General features: G+C 40.3%; 1 protein-coding gene and 1 gene segment (V, D, J or C); both read right to left on the bottom strand.

The window, feature by feature from the left end:
* Positions 1-23,893, bottom strand: part of LOC134497167 (uncharacterized) — a gene marked incomplete at its 3' end in the record, with an annotated part of 206,844 nt that overhangs the window by 120,742 nt on the left and 62,209 nt on the right. The window lies entirely within an intron of this gene.
* Positions 1,344-1,841, bottom strand: LOC134495888 (immunoglobulin heavy variable 3-21-like). The segment is given in 2 exon segments: positions 1,344-1,699; positions 1,796-1,841. Coding segments are annotated over 2 exon segments (402 nt in total).

Here is a 23,893-nt window from a genome sequence, read left to right as displayed (position 1 = left end):
AAAAAGGAAGGAGGCCTGCCAAATGAGGCGGACTCCGGTGACACTTGTTTTATCTCCCACCCCCACCCCACACACAGCCAATGGGATTCAGCGTGGCAGTGCTGCCCCCTGGTGTGGGAAGTGAGGAGGGGAGGCCTCTATGCAATTCCACCCAGAGATTCTTTCGGGCAAAGTTTTCTGCAACATTTTTATGGCCATTTGGAAATTTAGGAGGATTATTCCACAGTTGCATTTCCTGCCTGCAGCCACGACACTACGTGGTATCCCTTCCCTGTATTCTATCTGAAGCTAGTCTCATCCAGAGTGGATTGCAAACAGTAAAGTAGAAGTTGGAAATTTGGGGCCATATTAAGAAGTTTTAGTTACTTTCCAGCAAACTTTCAGATTGGATACCTATAAATGAAGAGTCCTAAAGTTCTATCTAGGGGGCTGATTTCTTTTTCTCTTGAATAAATACACAGCAGAAATCCCTCTGATATGGAAGCAGAGGAAACAAATTGGGGCAAAAGTATTGCATTTGCCTTTCTCCTCTCATTCCAACCCCTACGCTCTGTTGGAGTTGGCTGGAAAATGGACAGAGAAACCCAAAACTGAATTTTATAATACATTCAGTTTTGATGAAACAAATTAGAACCTATAGTTAGATATACATTAGAATTCAAACAGCAGCTTCTCAGAAATATTCAGGAAAAATAATTGTGGATGGAAACCCAAAGGAAGGGAGGGGCAGTGCTCCCTCCACATCATGACACCCCTCCCTGGACCTCACTGCAATGTCTCTCTGCACTACAGGCCTAACTTGGAACTGAGGAAGAAGAGTTTAATCAGTAAGCATGACCAAACGGGCTTTCATTTCAGGTTAAATAAAACCGTCCACAGCAGCTCTCCACCAATTCAGAACAGATTCAATCACTTGTTCCATCCAATACGAACAGCAATTGCTTGAACAGCCACTGGAATGTAACAAAAGTTTGTCTAAAAATTGTGACAAACCTTTGTTTCCTTATCCATGGTTTCTTAAAAAAATTAGAATGGATTAGATGCCAACATGACACTAGGAGAATAAACAATAATTTACACATTGCATTTTCTGGGCCCACTCAACACCAAAGTTAAAGTGAAGGAAACCACATTACTATTAACTTGTCCTTCTGTATTTTTTTTTCCTTTTAAAATATTTTTTTTCAGGTTTCCCCTCCTCCAAATGGAAAACAGATCGCAGAATGCCCAGGCCAAGATCAGCTCTTCCTCCCTCTTGGCACTCAGGCAGCTTTCTCAGCTCCCTCTCAAGTCTCCTGGGAAAATCTCAGCCTTCTGGGGCTGAACTCACTTGCAGAGCAGCTCTACAGAAGGGAAGGTTTTTGCCAGGCTTCAGACTCACTTCCTCTCACTGTGTCTCCCGCACAGTAATAGACTGCCGAGTCCTCCAGTTTCAGGCTGTTCATTTGCAGATAGAGTTGGCTTTTGGAGTTGTCCCTGGAGATGGTGAAGCGTCCCTTGACTTTGTCCGAGTAGTAAGTAGTGGAAGCAGTGCTTATCCCTGCCACCCATTCTAGACCTTTCCCTGGAGCCTGTCGCACCCAGTCCATGTGGACGCTGCTGAAGGTGAATCCGGAGGCTTGGCAGGAGAGACGGAGGGACTCTCCAGGCCTTCTCACGTCCCCTCCGGACTCCACCAACTGGACCTCACACTGAGCTCCTAAAAAAAATAAAATGAAGGTGTTTCAATAAGCTCTCCTATAATACAAGAATTAAAATTGGGAAAAAGAAATCTCTGTATAAAGGGAAAAATTACCTCTGAGGACTGCCAGTAAGGACACTAAGTTTAGCCAGAGGATCATTTTTTCTCCGTCTAATAAATGGAGGGAAATTGACAGGAAAGGACTCAGGAAAGTGCTCCAACTTTGCCTTGGTGGGTGTAGCCTGAAAAGGGAAACCGTGGGGCTCCTTTAAAGGGGAAATGGTGCCCTGATTTACATGTTGCTTGAGATAAAATAGCCCCTCATTTCATTGACTAATAGATTTCTTTGCAAACACCTTTCACACCTGATTTTGAAGTGATGGGGATATCGTCAGAATAATCAGGGCAGACATTTTTGTTGTTGTTTTTTTCATTGTGAGTACATTGGAGAAAGGACAGGTTTTCACTGGAGTAAATAAAGCAGGATCTAGCAAAACCTCTGCAGTTCAGGAGAGTGTTTAAAGTTGAGAGAAAGAAAATTTGCACTCAGAATAATTCAAATAGCCATGTTAGAGTCCCTACATGAAAAGCATGGTACAAGTGAGTTCAGTATGTTTCCTTCACAGAGGTTCCCTTGACCACGTTCCTTGGAAGAAACCCAAAACAACTGAATGCCGACCAAGCCAGCAGGCACCATTTGTAAGCCACAGTTGAATGGCACTTACATGTCCAAGTCGCAAAGTTAGAATCAAGGAAACCCCAGACAAAGCAGAAAGAGCTGGAACTTGTAGGGTCTTTTCTGTTTATTAGATTGGTTTTATCTGTCAGAGCTGTGTTTGCACCACAGTCCTTCAGTGGAGCTGGAAGAAATCAGCTTGAGACCAGTTGTGTAAGTATTTACAGTCTTTACTATATACAGCACTTGACAAGCTCTTACACAGCAATTATACAGGGCAAATTCCTACTCACAGTAACACAATAATGCTCAACATCTCTTACACTATCCCCAACACAGAACTGTTCATGCATACTACTTCTAGAACCAAATATTATGCACTGAATCACTTTGCAGATGTTGGCAATCACATCTGCTGAGCCTTCTTCCCTGATTACTTACTGTTCTCAGCTGTACAACAGCCTTGGCATTAGACCTTGGGTATACCCTGACATTAACTTGACATTTGTATAGATTTTATATATTGCTTGTTTTGGGGTTGTTATTTTGTACAGTGATTTTATTGGTTGCTAGTTGCCCAGAGTTGATTCCATAAGATGGGTTGCTGTACAGATTGAAATAAGGATAATGGCAAGACTAAAACTGATATTTTTGTTGTTTATTCATTTAGTCACTTCTGACTCTTTGTGACTTCATGGACCAGCCCACGCCAGAGCTTCCTGTCGGTCGTCAACACCCCCAGCTCCTCCAGGGATGAGTCCGTCACCTCTAGAATATCATCCATCCACCTTGCCCTTGGTCGGCCCCTCTTCCTTTTGCCCTCCACTCTCCCCAGCATCAGCATCTTCTCCAGGGTGTCCTGTCTTCTCATTATGTGGCCAAAGTATTTCAGTTTGGCCTTTAATATCATTCCCTCAAGTGAGCAGTCTGGCTTTATTTCCTGGAGGATGGACTGGTTGGATCTTCTTGCAGTCCAAGGCACTCTCAGAATTTTCCTCCAACACCACAGTTCAAAAGCATCGATCTTCCTTCGCTCAGCCTTCCTTATGGTCCAGCTCTCACAGCCATATGTTACTATGGGGAACACCATTGCTTTAACTATGCAGACCTTTGTTGCCAGTGTGATGTCTCTGCTCTTAACTATTTTATTGAGATTTGTCACTGCTCTTCTCCCAAGGATTAGGCATCTTCTGATTTCCTGACTGCAGTCAGCACCTGCAGTAATCTTCGCACCTAGAAATACAAAGTCTTTCACTGCTTCTACATTGTTCAATCCTAATCATTAAAGATAAATGAAATCAGCCAAACAGTAAAAGCAATCCAGGTTAATATTCTTTAACCCTTATCCCACTTCAAAATAAGCCAGAGCATTTACATATCCCCACAATGTGCACAGAGCTTTTTTTCTTAAAAAGATCAAACAACCAAACGGCCCACCTCAGAAACTTCGACTTCTCGTCACAAACCCTCCCATACATAATAACACTTTCTTTCTCATAGCATTCCTTCAGAAGATCAATTTCACTTGTGGCTTCACACTTAGAAGAAACATTTCTGTCACTATTAAGTTCCTCATTTACATGCACAGCAGCCCCAGCCAGATGACAGACCTCACATTTTCCACAATGTCCTGAATGCCTTGCATAAAAACTTGGTAGGAGTCAGAAAGAATCTGTTTAAAATCTTGGTGGAAGTCAGAGAAAGTCTGTTTAAAGTCCGCCATGTCAAGCAGTAGATTATGGCGCCCCCAGGAGCTTAACCAGAAACAGTCGAGGATATGAAAGAATTCCATAATGTGTTTACACAAGAAAAAGTGAGATATGCAGACAGTACCCCAGGGAAAGTAGAAAAGTGAAAGTTCAAAACAGCCAATTCAGGAAAATGCTAATATCTTCAAATTTAATAGAAAAATAAGAACAGGAGAGAATTATTTACTCTCAATCCTCCTTACTCTTTGGAGGAAAACAAAGTCTAAAACTTAAAAATATATATTTTTTAAATTAATCCCAAAAATAATAAGCACCAAGAGAGCCCTCTTGTTCTTGCCGTAGAAAGCCTGTATGAAGGTACACATACTTAAAAGAAATATAAATAGAGTCATTTAGAAATGGAGTGGCCAGTCTTAATGTCCCTTTAAGGCTACAATGAGGCTCAGAAAATGGTGACATCCCAGCCTCCTGGCTAGCTCTTACCAGTCAGGGGCAAGTGCTGTTTGCCATCTTCTGGCTGCAAGCAGTCATCCAAAGTACAGATGGGGTGATTCCAAGTGTTTTTCTTTTTTCTGGAGAACACTCCCAGGCTTCAGAAAATCCTGCCTGAGCCCGAAATAAATGCCATGTTTTCATCTCTGCCTGTTGAGCCCACGGGCACGGCTACTCAGTCTGCCATGTCCCCATTGGAAGTCCCAAGACCACTCTCCTTTTGAATCTGGTAAAAAATCGTATTTAACTCTAGGTCTTTCCCACTTCATAGAAATTGACTGACAGTTTCTTGCCATTCTTGTAAGATTTGGGTTAGAATTGGCACCATTTGAATCACATAATTTATCTCGGGTAATACATTCATTTTGATAATTGCAATTGATCCTAACCAGGAAGACTTGATCCACATTGTTGATTAGCATGAAAAAGGAGAGAAAATTTAACCTTTTTATCAGTTATAAATATTGGAATGGTTTGAAATAAAAATAGCATCTTTGGCAAAATATTCATCTTAATTGCAGAGATTCGTCCCATAAGTGATAAGTTTAGTTTTTCCCACCTCAATAAATCTTGTTTAATTTCCTTCCATATTTTGACATAAATATTTTGAAATAAATCACTAGTTTTGGCTGAAATCTCTATCCCTAGATATCTAACTTTTTTAACACTATTAAACCCTGATTTAATTTCTAATACATTCTGATTATTTAGTGGCATGTTTAAATGTATCATCTTCAGTTTTTGATTATTTATTTTAAAACCAGCTAATTCTCCATATTCTTGTAGAGACTTTAATAAGTAATCAATTGATATTAACACGTTTTGTAAAGTGATAACTAAATCATTTGCAAAGGCTCTTAATTTATATGTATCTTTTTTAATCTTTATCCTTTCAATTTGATGATCCTTTCTGATAGCTTCTGTTAGAACCTCCAATACCAATATAAATAATAAAGGAGATAGCGGACAACCTTGCCTTGTTCCTTTTTCTATTTGACATTCTTGTGTTATCTCTTTGTTAATCACAATTCTGGCTTTTTGAAATGTATAAATTGATGTTATTGCTTTTATAAATATATCACCAAAATCCATCAATTCTAAAGACTTAAGCATAAAATCTTCAGCAAAGGATCGTTACCTTGTCGTGGTGCTGGAGCTTGAGCACCTCAATGATGCCATGAGCTAAACCGTGAAGGGCCACCCAAGACGGGAAGGTCATGACAGAGAGGTCAGACTAAATGCGATCCCTGGGGAAGGTAATGGCAACCCACCCCAGTATTCTTGCCGTGAAAACTAAATGGATCAGTACAACCAGAGATATGTCGGTATACCATCGGAAGATGAGACCCCCAGGTCGGAAGATGGTCAAAATGCTACTGGGGAGGAACAGAGGATGAGTTCAACTAGCCCCAGACGTGATGACGCAGCTAGCTCAAAGCCGAAAGGACGGTTAGCGGCCGACGGTGCTGGTGGTGAACGGCGAATCCGATGTTCTAAGGATCAACACACCATTGGAACCTGGAATGTAAGATCTATGAGCCAGGGCAAATTGGATGTGGTTATTGGTGAGATGTCAGGATTAAAGATAGACATTCTGGGCGTCAGTGAACTGAAATGGACTGGAATGGGCCACTTCACATCAAATGACCACCAGATCTACTACTGTGGACAAGAGGACCACAGAAGAAATGGAGTAGCCTTCATAATTAATAGTAAAGTGGCTAAAGCAGTGCTTGGATACAACCCCAAAAATAACAGAATGATCTCAATTCGAATTCAGGGCAAGCCATCTAACATCACAGTGATCCAAATATACGCCCCAACCACAAATGCTGAAGAAGCTGAAGTAGAGCAGTTCTATGAGGATCTGCAGCACCTACTGGACAACACGCCTAAAAGAGATGTTATTTTCATCACAGGAGACTGGAATGCTAAGGTGGGCAGTCAAATGACACCTCGAATTACAGGTAAGTATGGCCTGGGAGAACAAAACGAAGCAGGACATAGGCTGATAGAATTTTGCCAAGACAATTCACTCTGCATAACAAACACTCTCTTCCAACAACCTAAGAGACGGCTTTATACATGGACTTCACCAGATGGACAACACCGAAATCAGATTGATTACATCCTTTGCAGGCAAAGGTGGCGGACATATGTACAGTCGGTAAAAACAAGGCCTGGAGCTGACTGTAGTTCAGATCACAAACTTCTTCTTGCACAATTTAGGATCAGACTAAAGAGATTAGGGAAGACCCACAGATCAGCTAGATATGAGCTCACTAATATTCCTAAGGAATATGCAGTGGAGGTGAAGAATAGATTTAAGGGACTGGACTTAGTAGATAGGGTCCCAGAAGAACTCTGGACAGAAGTTGGCAGCATTGTTCAGGAGGCGGCAACAAAATACATCCCAAAGAAAGAGAAAACCATGAAGGCAAAATGGCTGTCTGCTGAGATACTAGAAGTAGCCCAAGAAAGAAGGAAAGCAAAAGGCAACAGTGATAGGGGGAGATATGCCCAATTAAATGCAAAATTCCAGAGGTTAGCCAGAAGAGATAAGGAATTATTTTTAAACAAGCAATGCGTGGAAGTGGAAGAAGACAATAGAATAGGAAGGACAAGAGACCTCTTCCAGAAAATTAGAAACATTGGAGGCAAATTCCTGGCAAAAGTGGGTATGATCAAAAACAAAGATGGCAAGGACCTAACAGAAGAAGAAGAGATCAAGAAAAGGTGGCAAGAATATACAGGAGACCTGTATAGGAAGGATAACAATATCGGGGATAGCTTTGACGGTGTGGTCAGTGAGCTAGAGCCAGACATCCTGAAGAGTGAGGTTGAATGTGCCTTAAGAAGCATTGCTAATAACAAGGCAGCAGGAGACGACGGCATCCCAGCTGAACTGTTCAAAATCTTGCAAGATGATGCTGTCAAGGTAATGCATGCTATATGCCAGCAAATTTGGAAAACACAAGAATGGCCATCAGATTGGAAAAAATCAACTTATATCCCCATACAGAAAAAGGGAAACACTAAAGAATGTTCAAACTATCGAACAGTGGCACTCATTTCACATGCCAGTAAGGTAATGCTCAAGATCCTGCAAGGTAGACTTCAGCAGTTCATGGAGCGAGAATTGCCAGATGTACAAGCTGGGTTTAGAAAAGGCAGAGGAACTAGAGACCAAATTGCCAATATCCGCTGGATAATGGAAAAAGCCAGGGAGTTTCAGAAAAACATCTATTTCTGTTTTATTGACTATTCTAAAGCCTTTGACTGTGTGGACCATAACCAATTGTGGCAAGTTCTTAGTGGTATGGGGATACCAAGTCATCTTGTCTGCCTCCTGAAGAATCTGTATAACGACCGAGTAGCAACAGTAAGAACAGACCACGGAACAACGGACTGGTTTAAGATTGGGAAAGGAGTACGGCAGGGCTGTATACTCTCACCCTACCTATTCAACTTGTATGCAGAACACATCATGCGACAAGCTGGCCTTGAGGAATCCAAGGCTGGAGTTAAAATCTCTGGAAGAAACATTAACAATCTCAGATATGCAGATGATACCACTTTGATGGCTGAAAGTGAAGAGGAACTGAGGAGCCTTGTGATGAAGTTGAAAGAAGAAAGTGCAAAAGCTGGTTTGCAGCTAAACCTCAAAAAAACCAAGATTATGGCAACCAGCTTGATTGATAACTGGCAAATAGAGGGAGAAAATGTAGAAGCAGTGAAAGACTTTGTATTCCTAGGTGCAAAGATTACTGCAGATACTGACTGCAGTCAGGAAATCAGAAGACGCTTAATCCTTGGGAGAAGAGCAATGACCAATCTCGATAAAATAGTTAAGAGCAGAGACATCACACTGACAACAAAGGCCCGCATAGTTAAAGCAATGGTGTTCCCTGTAGTAACATATGGCTGCGAGAGCTGGACCATAAGGAAGGCTGAGCGAAGGAAGATCAATGCTTTTGAACTGTGGTGTTGGAGGAAAATTCTGAGAGTGCCTTGGACTGCAAGAAGATCCAACCAGTCCATCCTCCAGGAAATAAAGCCAGACTGCTCACTTGAGGGAATGATATTAAAGGCAAAACTGAAATACTTTGGCCACATAATGAGAAGACAGGACACCCTGGAGAAGATGCTGATGCTAGGGAGAGTGGAAGGCAAAAGGAAGAGGGGCCGACCAAGGGCAAGATGGATGGATGATATTCTAGAGGTGACGGACTCGTCCCTGGGGGAGCTGGGGGTGTTGATGACCGACAGGAAGCTCTGGCGTGGGCTGGTCCATTATGTCACGAAGAGTCGGAAGCGACTAAATGAATAAACAACAACAACAACAAAGCATAAAATTCCAATTTAGGTTGTCAAAAGCTTTTTCAGCATCTAAAAATAACAACATAATCTGTTTTTCATTATGAAATTGGGCATACTCTATTATATTTAAAATTGTCCTTATATTGTTTTTTATATATCTTTAACGGCGTTCCGTGTCATCATGCTGGCCACATGACCCCGAAGTGTCTACGGACAACGCCGGCTCTAAGGCTTAGAAACTGAGATGAGCACTGCCCCCTAGAGTCGGACACGACTGGACTTTACGTCAAGGGAAACCTTTACCTTTACCTTGGGGTAAAAAACCATTTTGGTCATAATTAATTATTTCTTGAAGTATTGTTTTTAGTCTTTCAGTTAGAATTAAAGTAAATATTTTATAGTCATTGTTTAATAACAAAATAGGTCTATAATTTTTACATAGTGACTGGTCTTGTTTTTCTTTTGGGATTAGTATGATATTTGCCTCTGACCAAGATTTTGGTATTGGATTTTCTAACAGAATCACATTCATTAAATCTTTAAGTGGTAACAAAATTTGATTTTGAAAGTATTTATAATAACCTGCTGAAAATCTGTCTGGACCTGGAATTTTGCCTGTTTTCAATTTTCTAATTGCCTCTATAATTTCCTGGGTTGTGATGGGATTGTTAATTAATGCTTTTTGGTCTTTAGTTAATTTCTTTAAATTTTGTTTTAATAAATCGTTTTCAATTTTATCAATTGAAATTTCTTGTTTCTTATATAGGTTTGTAAAGAAATTATGAAGTGCCTTTTTACTTTTTTCATTGTCAACTAATTATTTCCCATTTTTCTCAAAATTTAGTAATGTTTTTTTTCCCTTTTCTTTTCTTAGTTTGTATGCTAACCATTTTCCAGCTTTATTAGCATATTCAAAATTTCTTTGTTTAATATATCTCAATTTTCTTTCAATTTCATCTGTTGTGAGTATTTTTAATTGCTGCTGTAAAATTTTTATTTGATGATTTATACCTTCATCTGATGGTCTTATTTGATTTTTTTTTCTTTTCTCTTAATGTGATCAAGAACTGTTTGATTTTTTGTTGTGTTTTCCTCTTTAAGCAACTATTTAAATGTATAAAATATCCTCTCATATATGCCTTGTTAGTATCCCATACTGTCCCAATACTCACTTCATTATTTAAATTCCATTCAAAGAATTCTTTTAATTTCTTTTGACAATCTTCTACAAGTTCTTTGTTTCTCAACAAAGTTTGATTTAATCTCCACCTATAACTTTTTGGGTGGAGTTTTATAACCAATTGAACTGGATTATGGTCTGAGAAGGATTGGGGGAGAATTGATACATTTAAAATTTTATTTGCCCAATTTTTATATAACCATGTCATATCGATCCTGGAGAACGATTTGAATCTGTCTGAATAAAATATATAATATCTAGCCATACCATTTTTATGTCTCCAGGCATCTACAATAGCCAAATTTTCTGACATATCAAAAAAAGATTGGGGCAATTTTCCTTGATTTTTTTTAATTGGTTGTTCAGATTTTCTGTCAATAATTGGTAAGGTAACTCCGTTCCAATCTCCCATCATAATCCAATTGTTACAGGATAATTCGGAAAGTTCATTTGATAAATTTTGATAGAATGAATTCTGATTATCATTAGGGGAATATACTCCAATATTGCTTTAGAATTTTGTAGTTCTAATTCTATTATTAAACATCTCCCATTTTTATCACTTATTAATTTAGGATTTAGATGGGGCTTTACATATATTACAATTCCATTTATTTATTTATTTCATTTGCTGCTATAAATTCTTTTCCTAATTTGTTATTTACCAGATATTTACTATCTTTTTTCACAATATGAGTTTCTTGAAGACATATAATATCTTGTTTTAATTTGTATAAATAGTGAAAAACTTTTTTCCTTTTAGCTAGGGTATTGGCTCCATTTATATTCCAGGAAAGGCATTTTAGTTCACTCATTGGAGAGGAGTTGCAAAGAGTTTAGAACTTGAAGCTAGTTCCTCTGCACTTTGTTCCTCTGTATTTAAATGTTTCACTTTACTTTCTTTACTTTCTGGCCTTTCCCTTCTATGTTTCTGGTTCTAAATCTTCCTTATATTTTCTGAGAAATTCCTGAGCCTTAAAAATAGTATTCAGTTTATATCTTTGTTGTTGGAATGTGATACTAACTCCTTCCAAAACTTCCCACCTAAAGGGGATTTTATTTTGTTTAAGGACTTCATTGAGAAAGAAATAGTCTCTTCTTTTTTTTCATATTCTCAGTGGTATGTCTTTCAATATAGGGATATTGTGGCGCTGCGGGTTAAACCGCTGAGCTGCTGAACTTGCCAATCAGAAGGTAAGAAAGTCGGCGGTTCAAATCCACATGACGGGGTGAGCTCCCGTTGCTAGTCCCAGCTCCTGCCAACCTAGCAGTTCGAAAACATGCAAATGTGAGTATATTAATAGGTACCACTTCAGCAGGCAGGTAACGGCGTTCCATGTAGTCATGCCGGCCACATGACCACAGAGGAAGTGTCTTCGGACAAATGCCGGCTCTTCGGCTTTGAAACAGAGATGAGCACCACCCCCTAGAGTCGGACACGACTGGACTTCATGTCAAGGGAAACCTTTACCTTTACTACGTCTTTCAATACCATAATCTCCTCTTCTTCGATATTTTCTTTTTCCCCATAGGAGGCCTGTATTATCAATTCTTTTGTCTTTTTCCTAGCAAATTCAATTATTACAATCTGTTGGTTTCTGGTTAGTTTTTGCATATTTCAAGTTAACTCTGAACATTTTCTCTGTATCTTCTTCTAGCCTTTCTTCCTCCCATTCAATTAAATTTGCAAGCATTTGAACCACTATTTCTCTTATTTCTGCCTCTTTTTTTTCAGGTACACCTCTAAGTCTAACACAATGTTCTTTTTCTTTTAACTCTAACACAGTTAATCGGTCTAATTCTATATCATTCTCTACTTCTAATTTATCCACTCTTTCTCTTACCTCTTGAATGTCTGCTTTTATTCTTTTGTCCACTGTCTCTAACTTATGATCTACCCTTTTTCCAAATCCATCTATTTTCTCCTCTAATAATTGCGTTAAATTTTGAGTAATATTTTGGATTGTTTTTTGCATAAAATCTTCAAACATGGCTTTCAGCCATTCTCCTTCCCCAGCTTCTGAGCCTCTCCTATTCTGTCTCCTTGTATTCATTTTGTTCTTACAGAAATCTTTATTTACTTATCTTAATCACTACACCTAATTTATATTTATCTATATAAAGCAATGTATAATATTTATATCAAAACATACAGAGCATACAGTTCAAAATAATCTTATAAACATCTGCAATATAGTCCAATATGGCGTTAGAAATTAATTAATTAATCCAGTTCCTTTTAAGTGAGGACTGGCAGTAAAGATTTTTTGTCTCCAAAGTATAGAAAATATATATTTTTTTCTGCTTAGAAAGTTTCTTCTTTTTCTCTTCTGTAGTCAAAAGTTGTTGTTTCTTTTAATAGAAATGAAGGGGGCTGCAGAATTGCCTAGCTAGCTAGGCTACTCACGCGGGTTCTACAGATGCTTTATTGTTGCGGCAAAAGTGAAATATTGAAATAGAAAGCAAAGCCTTCGCCTGCCACTCCGAAGCCGCTGGAGTCTTTCGCCGGCAGCGCTCCTTTTCTAGCACGGCCTACGAGGTCTGCCCATCTCTCTCCAACTCTGCAGGACTCTCGACCTCCACGTTGTAGATATTCATTTTTCCGATCTCTTACAGAGCTCGACCTGCCACCGTACTCCTTCACTGGAAACCACCCCAAAAGCTGCCAAAAGTTACAAATTTTAAAAAAAAACTATCTTGGTGGGATGAACAAATCTATGCTAATAATGACCACATGATCTCTAAAACATATAAAAAGCTATTACAAATGAGAATATTAAATGTACAAATTAAGCAATGTATGAACAAATGGGAGAAAACATTTGGATACAATATTGAATATCACATTTGGGAAAGAATGTGGACTAAGGGATTGAAATTCACATTAAATTATAATTTAAAAGATTTTTTTATATAAAATGATGTACATGTGGTATATTACTCCTGAAAAATTATCGAAAATGTTTTGAAATACGTCAAATGTCTGTTGGAAATGTAAAAAAGAAATTGGAACTTTCTACCATATGTGGTGGACCTGTAAAAAAGCAAAAAAAAAATGGTCATCTATACATAATATAATTTGTAAAATATTGGCAGTAAACATTGATAAATCACCAGAATTCTACTTATTGGGCTTTATGAACAGAGATTTGGAAAAAAAAACTATGGAAAACTTCTACTGTATTTGATTACTTCGGCCCGAATTACTTATGCCACAAAGTGGAAAGAAAAATTCATCCCATCTGTGGAAGAATGGATACTTAAATCCCTAAACTTGGCACAAATGGCAAAACTAACGGACCAACTAAACGATAAAAATATGGAAGACTTTCAAAAGGACTGGACAACTTTTTAAATATGTGGAATGGACTCAAAAAGTTAATATGAACTTATAGTATGTAAATAGCAAATTATATTAGACATATAATATCTTATTAGAATTAATGAAGGCAATTTAGAGAATTAAGGAAAAAAAATAATACACTAGGATATTAAGCTGTACCATCGAGAAAGTTGGAAACCCAAATCTTTCTATTTATTTATTTATTTCTCATTTTATTCTTTTTTATTTTATATATATTGAAGTAAAATTGAACAAAGAATTGAGAAATGGTACTATTAAAAAAGTATTATCGAGGGTTTGGGATAAATATAGCAGTAGGTTATTACCAAACATACCAATGTGGATATCGCCACAAGAAGCTTTTGCAAGGAGGGAAAGTTTAGGTGATAAGATAAAATGGTCAAGATATAAAGATCTGATCAAATATGAACAAGATACACCTTGGCTAAAAACAAGAAAAAGAAATAGAAGGAGAAGGACACTGGTGTCATTGGTTCACATATATGCAGTTATGTGAATGATTTAAATGAGATAATATATATATATATATTTCTATTTTTTCTCTCCACTTTTTATTTATTTTTTATTCTTTTTTATTTTTATTAGTTTTTATTAGTTTCTTCTCTTTGAACTTTGATAAAAATTATTGGCGTTAGTTATTCCCAAACTTCTTTCAACAGTAAATACTTTGATTTCTGGAGTGCTTTCGGACTAAGATACCAACGTTCTTTTAAAAAGAGCGAACACATGTGTAGGTGGTGTTAGAAAGGAAGTGGGAAAGGAGAGTCATTTGTGAAAGCCGATGCAGACTGAGACAGTAGAGAGTCTCTGGAATTGTGGGGTGCTCCATCTACTACACTTCATTCTTCTGGCACTGGTCCTAGTAGATCCGTATCCACTGACCAGATTTGACAAATAGCAAGAATACTTGAGTTGCATATTTGGCTTGCATTTCAGCCTCAGCACAACAGCATTTGATCAGATTCAGAAAGTGATAGGCCTGTTGTACGTAATGGAGAGAATATTGGCCATGGCGTAGGAGGCTTTAATGAAGAACAGAAGTACCTGTCAAGCAATCAGACTTGGGTTCATGACCAAGGCAAATTGAGGTTCAAACAGGGGTTGTGTGAGCGAATTTAATCTGAAGATGAAAAAGCTAAGCAAATCCATGACCATGAGGGTCCCGCCCATAAGCAAAATAGTCAAGCAAGCAGACTCTTGCAAGGCTGTATGGAGGACCTTGAGTGGAGAGGAACACTTACAGAGGTTTTATCTCCTGAATGAGTGGGTAGGGAGAAGTTAGAGACTGATTTGTATTATTCAGAAGGCATCAGGTGGTTTCTTACCTACGTTAAGGTAATTTAATATATCATAAAGTATAGGGGTTATTTTTTGTATCATGTATTTCTTACAATTTTGATTTTCATTCCTATTGCATACTGCTTACTAGTTGTTGCCTGCATACTTATTCATAATGTAACAACATGTATTTAGAGACTGAAGCTTCTTAAATAAACAAGGCTCTTGGCTGAAAAAAACAAACAAAGAATTAGGGCTGTGAAGGCTGTTCTTGGTCGGAGGTTGGGAGGAAATATTCCTAAACCTCCTAGAACATGACTTTCCCTGGAATTGACTTGAGAACCCTGATCTACATTCCTTTGCTATTAGAAGTAGCAACTTATGATAAGTCGAACACGGCAGACACTTGGGGCGGCTGTTCTCTGGCCTTGACTCCTGCAGCCAGCATTTGAGGCAGCGGGAGCCCCCCCCCCAGTGGAGCAGCAGAGCGCGGCGGAGCAGAGCGGAGGAATGCGGCGGACTTTCGGGGCGGCCCCTGACTATGTGGAGCCTCCGTGAATGAGGGAGCCTACAGTCTATTCAAGGAGAACTCTGCGGACCCGGGTGGACCCTTGGGGCGGCTGTTCTCTGGCCTTGACCCCTGCAGCCTGCATTGGAGGCAGGGGGAGCAACCCTGAGTTCTCAACTCAGATGTGGCTTCATGGGGAGGAATGTAATCTCTTGGGATGTCAAATTTCTCTGAATTGCCTTCAGTGACCTCTTAGGAAAATGAGAGTAAAAGTAAAGATGCCTCCGAAGTGAGACAAGGCCTGTAGACCCTCCCTTTGCTCCCCTCCCCCACCCCCAACCCCACCCCACACATATGCAAAGCGATTCCGTGTGGCAACACTGCCCCCTGGTGGAAAACCTGAGGAGGGGAGGCATCTACTTAACTTTCCAAAGAGATTCTTGCATTAAGAAATGGGAATTAGGGCTCTGATGAAATGAAAGAGCTCCAGGGAACTTAGTCCAGTCTAGGGAGTAAACAAAAACCCCACTTTTGTTATATGAAAGGAAATTCCTTTTGATTGGTTATTCTACGAGATACTGTATTTTCCTGAGGTCGTGTATTCTTATTTTTTCTCCTAAATATCATGAACTTGTGTAAAAATGAGTTGGGAAGGGCCATATCGGTCGTCTAGTACAAACCATCCCTAACGGGTGGGAAGCCAGACCCTCTCTGCAGACCTCCAACCAAAAGAGGCTGTTCTAGCCAGACTGAAGCAGGTCCCCCTTGTTCTTCCTTCACCCTCGTTTTACTCTTGGCAGACCGGGTTGGAAGGGCTTATCATTGGTCAAAATCTGCTCTATCCTAGTTCTGTATTCTGTCTGGTAAGACAGTAAATCATAAAACCTCTTGTCCTTCTTCTACCATTCATTCATGGTGGATGACTGTGGATTTGCTAAATATGAGACTTAGAGGAAAACATGATTTTATCCTCCTTTTATTTTTCTTTTTTTCTTCAAACTGTATCGCACTTTTTTACATCAACTCCATCTCTATATTCACAGGACCCCTTTTGGCCATTTCGTATTGTTCAATTAAAGCAGAAGCTGTCACTGAATCTACAGTCCTCAGGATAAAAGAGGATCTCAGTGCATTGACCATCCACCTTTCCTTGAAGGTATATTTCAAACAAGAGAGGGTAGAGGATAGGATAGGATAGGATAGGAGAGGAGAGGAGAGGAGAGGAGAGGAGAGGAGAGGAGAGGGGAAATGTCCCTTAATTTACAAATGTCCTCAGAGAAAATACTCGCTCTCTCCATTCACATGAGTTATTTCTTTGAAACTGTTTTCAGATTATGGGCCACTTGTTCTAGGAGTCAGGACGTTGGAGGAAATAAAACGCGTAATTTTTTTATATGTCAAATCATGTCACTAAGATTGGCTAGCACCGACCCAGAATTATCTAGTAGCTACTTCAGAGACAGAGTGGGAAGTCATAGGTGATTTCAAAAGACAAAGTATGAGGGATTTTTCTATAAATATGGAGTGTCAATGAAACTCAACATTTTATTCATTTATATTTTAGTTTTCATCATCACCGATCTCACTTGAAGAGCATCTCTGGGCATCTTACGATAAAGGATCATTTGATGTAGACTAAGCTATTGAGAATGATATTCATAGCACATTCGTTGAATGTCCGCACGTCGCAAAGTCAAGAAATCTGTTTATAACAAACCTTTTCCCAAACGGCTGAGAAAGACAATCAGATTTTATAAATAAAATCCTAGCATTCCCATGTGGAAGTTCTGGTGTCGATTTTCATAAATCACAGATCAAAATCTACAAGATGAGACCATAGGAGTTATTTCAATATTTTTTTCCATTTAATTTTCCTGTTGAGCAAAGAGGCTGAGCGATTCCAACCTTTCTCCCAACCGGAAGTTACTGGGGAGGGCGGCAGGTGGGGAGGGGATTTTCCTGAACCACCTAGAACATGACTTTCCCAGGAACTGACTCGAAACCCCTGATCTACGTTCCTTTGCTATTCTAAGTATTATAACACGACCGCAATTAGGCTACCCTTGGCCTGACGTTTTTAGGCCTTATTTTCTGACTTCCGCCCCCTTCCTTGGTGTCACACAACACCACACTCTTGCAGGCCTTGCAGCATCCTGAATTTATTATTAAATTTCGACTGCTAGCAGAGGAAAATGATTGTAAATGTATTTAAACTTCCAAATGCCTATATGTGTCTGCATACATTCTTGTGTGTGTGTCTCTGTGTGTGTACATGTATGTACTACATCTATGGAGAGAGGGAGAGAGGATATATAGACACAGAAACAAATGAACCCAAAGAGGGAGAGGGGAAAGCCTGCGTCTCAAGAAAGAGGAAATGAGGGTTGAACTTCAAGATCAATAAAAGAATGAAGAGTCCTAATTACTGAATCAATTCTGTATGTCCTGATACTTTTTGAGAGCAGAACTTGAGAACCATTTCCTTTTGCTGTCTGTCAGGAGGGTACTGAGATTTGCCATTTTCTTCCTATCCAAAAGGAGTACAGATCCCAGAATGCCCAGGCCAAGGTCAGCTCTTCCTTCCTCTTGGCACTCAGGCAGCTTTCTCAGGTCCCTCCCAAGTCTTGGGGGAAAATCCAGCCTTCTGGGGCTGAGCTGACTTGCAGAGCGGCTCAGAGGAAGAGAGTTTTTTCCAGGCTTCAGACTCACTTCCTCCCACTGTGTCTCTCGCACAGTAATAGACTGCCGAGTCCTCCAGCTTCAGGCTGTTCATTTGCAGATAGAGTTGGCTTTTGGAGTTGTCCCTGGAGATGGTGAAGCGTCCCTTCACAGACTCTGCATAGTACTGCTTACTGGAATCATACCAAATAACTGCAACCCATTCCAGCCCTTTTCCAGGGGCCTGTCTCACCCAGCTCATGCCATAGCTGCCGAAGTTGAACCCAGAGCCTTGGCAGGAGAGACGGAGGGACTCTCCAGGCCTCCTCACGTCCCCTCCGGACTCCACCAGCTGGGCCTCTGACAGGACACCTAAAATAAAAGTTGTTTTAATGAGCTCTCCTTTATGCAAGATTTAAAATGGAAAGAACCTGAATAGGAGGGAACGAATACCTCTGAGGACTGCTAGGAAGGAAACCAAATTCAGCCACAGGATCATTTTTGCTCCCGTTAAAGAATAGAGGGGACTTGACAGGAAAGGATTCAGGAGAGGGCACAAACTTTGTGTTGGTGGGTGTAGCCTGAAAAGAGACACCCTGGGGCTCCTTTAAAGGGGAAATTGTGGCCTGATTTACATATTGCTCAGCATAAAAGAGCCCCTCGGGGCTTTGAGGTATAGATTTATCTCAACACACCTTTCACACATGGGACATAGAAGAAAGGGAAGCTTTACCGTGGAATAATTAAAGCTTCTGACAGATGCTCCTCATTTAATGTAAGGGTTTTAAGGTGACAGCAAGAAATCAGGCATTGAAATTTCCTCAAAAAGCCATGTTACAGTCCGGAAATAAAGAGGATGGCACATCGGAGTTCAAAATGGTTGCTCCACAGTTGTTCCCTTGACCAAGTTCTTTGGAAGAAACCAAAATTAAGTCAATGCAGACCAAGCCATAAGGCCCAATTAATAGGCCACAGATCAATTTTACATACACAACCAAGTCTCAAAGTTGGAATATAAATCATTGGAAGCCTGTATGATGTTTCTTAATGGTTTGGTTTTTAACTCAGCAGCCGTACTGATTGGGAGGTTTTTGGGTTGCCATTTTTATGGTCTTCTTATGTGTTTTTAACTGCCCAGAGTTAATTCATACTAAGACTCAAAAAACTTGCTCTCCTACACTTATTCCATGGACTGAGAAACAGCAATAAATGACTTTTCATTTTCCAAACAATTCAGTTTGTTCTATATTTAGATAAGCACATCTGTTCTCAACTCAGATGTGGCTTCATGGTGAGGAATGTAATCTCTTGGGATGTTAAATTTCTTTGAATTGCCTTCAGTGGTCTCTCAGGAAAATGAGAGTAAAAGTAATGATGCCTCTGAAGTGAGACAAGGCCTGTAGACCCTTCCTTGGTTCCCCTCCCCCTCCCCCACCCCACACATTTGCAAAGCCATTCCGTGTGGCAACACTGCCCCTTGGTGGAAAACCTGAGGAGGGGAGGCATCTACTTTACTTTCCAAAGAGATTCTTGCATTAAGAAATGATAATTAGGGCTCCGATGAAATGAAAGAGCTCCAGGGAACTTAAGACAGTCTAGGGAGTAATCCAAAACCGCACTTTTGTTATATGACAGGAAATTCCTTTTGATGGGTTATTCTATGAGATACTGTATCCTCTATGAGACGAGAGGAGAGGACAGGAGAGGAGAGGAGAGGAGAGGAGAATTTTCCCTTAGTTTGCAAATATCTTTGGATAAAGAGTCACTCTCTCCATTCACATGACAGATTTCTTTGAAACTCTTTTGAAATTATGGGCAAGTTCTTTCAGGAAAGCCTATAATGTCAGGACATGAGAAATAAAACACGTAATGGTTTATGTGTCATTTAAGTTCTTGACACTAAGATTGGCAAGCACCCAACAAAAAATATTTAATGGCTTCTTAAGAGACAGAATGGGATGGCCTAGGTGATTTCAAAAGAAAAAGGATGGGAGATTTCTCTATAAATATGGAGTGCCAATAAAACTAGACTTTTTATTTTTATTCATTTATATTTCAGTTTTCATCATCACCCATCTCACTTGAAGAGCATCTCTGGGCATTTTACGATAAAAGATCATATGATGTAGAGTAAGCTATTGAGAATTATATGCGTAGCACAATCGTTGAAGGTCCACACGTCACAAAATCAAGAAATTTGTTTTTAACCAACCTTTTCCCAAATGGCTGAGAAAGATAATCAATCACTTTGCCTTCTCCCAGTTGAAATGAAAGAAATGCATGAAAACTGAGGTACAATCTTCTATCATCCCTGAATGTATATATAATTTTGGATAAAGGAGATACACTATCCATTCACATAATATGGATTTTTTTTTAAAGAATTTTGAGATTTTGGGCAAGTCCTTATAGGAGTCAAGACAGGAGTGTTGAATTATTTGTACCTGGGATAAAGAGCAGGGCTACATTTGATCAAATAGAAATCTAAAATTGCCATGTGGAAGTTGAGGGGCTGATTTTCCTTCATCCCAGATTGAAAACTACAGGGTGAAACCATAGGAATTATTTCACTATTTATTTTCCATTTAACTTTCCTGTTGAGCAAAGAGGCTGAGCAATTCCAATCTTCCCCCCACCCGGAAGTTAGTGGAGGGGGTGGCAGCAGGAACGGCCAGGTGGCTGCCAAAGGCAGGAAGAGAGTCCAAACTCAACGGACCCAGGAGGCTTCTGGAAGAGGATCACTGCAATTCCCAAAGTGTTGGTTTCTTGGCTCTTCCCGGCGGTGGGGAGGGAGTATCAGGATTAAGGGAATTGAATATGTATTAATATAGAATGGATGACAAATGAGCATCATATAGAAACTAATTTAACTGAGGAGAGATGGTGGTATTCAGAGAACGAATTGGGAATGAACTGAAATATTCATCAAGGAAGAAATGTAGGTAATGAGTCCATATTTGTACCTCTCAAGAAATTTTAACGTTTTTGTAAATATATATATAAAAGCTTCCTAGTACATTCTCTTTCCCTAATATTTCCTTCTTGTACCTGTCATGGGTTATTTTTAAACTATTCCCAATTTGATTGCCTCAGGTTCAAAAGATCCCCCCAAAGCAGCAGAACATATGACAACTGGAGTTTTTAACTTAATTCATTTCATTCATTCACTTTCTGTCCTGCCTTTATTTTTAGTTTTTTTTTTTATTATTAATAACTCAAGGCAGTGATCCCTTACTTTAACCTTGTCCCTTAGTTTACAGAAGGGATGTTTTTTTTCCAGGTTTCAGATTCACTTCCTTTCACTTTGTCTCCTGCAAAGTAATAGACTGCCGTGTCCTCTGGCTTCAGGCTGCTCATTTGCAGACACAGCTGGCTGCGGGGATCGTCCCTGGAGATGGTGAACCACCCCTTGACTTTATCCAAATAATAAATTGGAGATGAGGATCTACCAATCACTGCAACCCACTCCAGTCCTTTCCCATGGGCCTGTCTCACCCAGCTCATCCAAGAGCTGCTGAAGGTGAATCCAGAGGCTTGGCAGGAGAGACGGAGGGACTCTCCAGGCCTTCTCACATCGCCTCCAGACTCCACCAACTGGACCTCTGACTGGACACCTACAAAGAAAGGTCTTTTGGTGAAATCTCCTGTACACATGCAGAACATGGAAAGAGCCTAAATAGGGAGGAAACGATGACCTCTGAGGACTGCTAGTGAGGAGACCAGGTTCCGCCACCGGATCATTTTTGCTCCCTTCAATGAGTGGAGGGAAATTGACAAGAAAGGATTCAGGAAAGTGCATAAAGTTTGTGCTGGTGGGTGTAGCCTGAAAGGGGAAAACATGGCGCTCCTTTAAAGGGGAAATTGTGTGTTGATTTGCATATCTGATGGGATAAAAGAGCCCCTCATGGCACTGATCTCATAGATTTCCTTGCACACACCTTACATGGGTGATTTTCACATAATTTTCTAGTGCTAGCAAAAGTTCAGGAGAATTGTTGTTGTTGTTGTTTTAATGTAAGGACATAGGAGAAAGGGGAGGTTTACCATAGAGTGATTAAAAAAAAGACTTGAAAGATTTCACCACTTTTCAAAAGCGATTCAGGGTAACAGAGAATGAACATGCACTAAGGCTTTTTGAAAGAGAAATGAACAGAGCTGCACATCGGAGTTCAGGAAAAATTTTACATTTCGCCTTAACGACGCTCTTCTGTAGAAACCCAAAAGGACTGAACGCCAACCAAGCCATGAGGCACAATTAGTAAGTCAGAGTTTAATCAGAGAATTCGGAGGAAGAGAAGAAGCAGATCGAGCCAATGGGGTGTTCTTTCTTTATTAGATCACTTGCAACCTTCCCTGCCGGCTTCCCCATTGACTTTCTGGGGATCCGAGAAGATTGCAGAAAGCGATCACGTGATCACAGCCCCCTAGCAACAATATGTAAATGCGAGCTGGTTGCCAAGAGCCCAAACTGTGTCACATGATCATGGGGGGATGTTGCTGCAACGTTTCACGATGCCCAGAAGTGCTTTACTGGACAGAAAACACTTCTTTCAATGGTCATTAAGCAACCAGTCGTTAAGTGAGGACTTCCTCTATATTGATGTGGAGGGAACAAGAAAAGAGCAAAATGTAGAAAAGAACTAAACTGGGGAGCGGTGGCGATATTGAGAACCAAAGGGGACTGAACTGCAAAATATCTTAAGGAACAATTGTCGGTAAGGAATCCATATTCCTACCTCAGCTTAGATTTTAACTTCTTAAAAAGGGCCCAGTTTATTCCACTGCCCTGAGATTTCCTTCATCTCCCCTTCCGAAGATCTAACCACTGTTGGAAGGAAATCTCGTCATCTTCATTCAGAGCTGGGAATAAAAATGCTCAGGCCACTGTGTGAACAGGTGGAAAGCTGATTTTCGAAGAGCTTGTAGAACAACGGCAGTGGCCACAGTTTGGAATTTCCTGCCATCTCTTTATGTGGACAAGCTTTGCGATTCTTATGTGAAAATATTTCTGCCCTCTAGCAATTTCCGTACAAGCGCACTTGGCCGGTGGATGGAAAGGGGGCGCTCTCTAGGAATTCTGGGAAGGAGCAATTCCCCGGCGTTCAGAGGGGGGGCGCTCCGTGGTGGGTCCCCTGCTGGGTCGAGGTTCCCTTTGCTTGGGGCAGTTTGGCTTCCTGCCGAGCTGTGACTCTTCATGTTTGGCCCTGCTAGATCGGAAGGTGAACTTTCTGGAGAAGTAATCTTTTGTGGAGATCTCTTCGGCCTGGGAAAAATGTTCACCTGAATGGGTCGTTTTATTTGAAAGATCTCATGCTAAATCTGAAAGGGATCTTTTGTCAGAACAGCTGGGTGCTTCCTGTTCCATTTTCACCTTTTGCCTTGCTTGAGGAGGGAAATCTGTATGGCGGGAAAAGCAGTATTTGGGGAAGAAAGTAAGGAGGAAGAGAGAGATCTTGATTCCTTATGAAACCACATTACCCACTGGGTCTTCCAAGATCAGCTGTGGGCTCTCACTTCATACTGTGGAGATTTGCTGCTGCTCATTCTAACTACACAAACTCAACCTTCTGTGACTGAATCAAATTGGAGGGTTGTTCTGAGGAGGAGAAAGTTTTGCCAGGCTTCAGACTCAGTTCCTCCCACTGTGTCTCCTGCACAGTACTAGACTCCCGAGTCCTCTGGCTTCAGGCTGCTCATTTGCAGATACAGCTGGCTGCGGGAATCGTCCCTGGAGATGATGAACCACCCCTTGACTTTATCCGAATAATAAATCGGAGATGAGGATCTACCAATCACTGCCACCCATTCCAGTCCTTTTCCTTGGGCCTGTCTCACCCAGCTCATCCAATAGCTGCTGAAGGGGAAGCCAGAGGCTTGGCAGGAGAGACGGACGGACTCTCCATGACTTCTCACGTCCCCTCCAGACTCCACCAACTGGACTTTACACATAAAAAATAAAAGTATTTCAGTGGGATATCTTGTATTCAAAAACAGCAAATAGAAGGAAACTCTATAGAGTTGGAGGAA

This window comes from Candoia aspera, chromosome 4 (assembly GCF_035149785.1).
Source record: "Candoia aspera isolate rCanAsp1 chromosome 4, rCanAsp1.hap2, whole genome shotgun sequence".
NCBI lineage: Eukaryota > Metazoa > Chordata > Lepidosauria > Squamata > Boidae > Candoia > Candoia aspera.
This window is presented reverse-complemented; position numbering and strand designations above follow the sequence as displayed.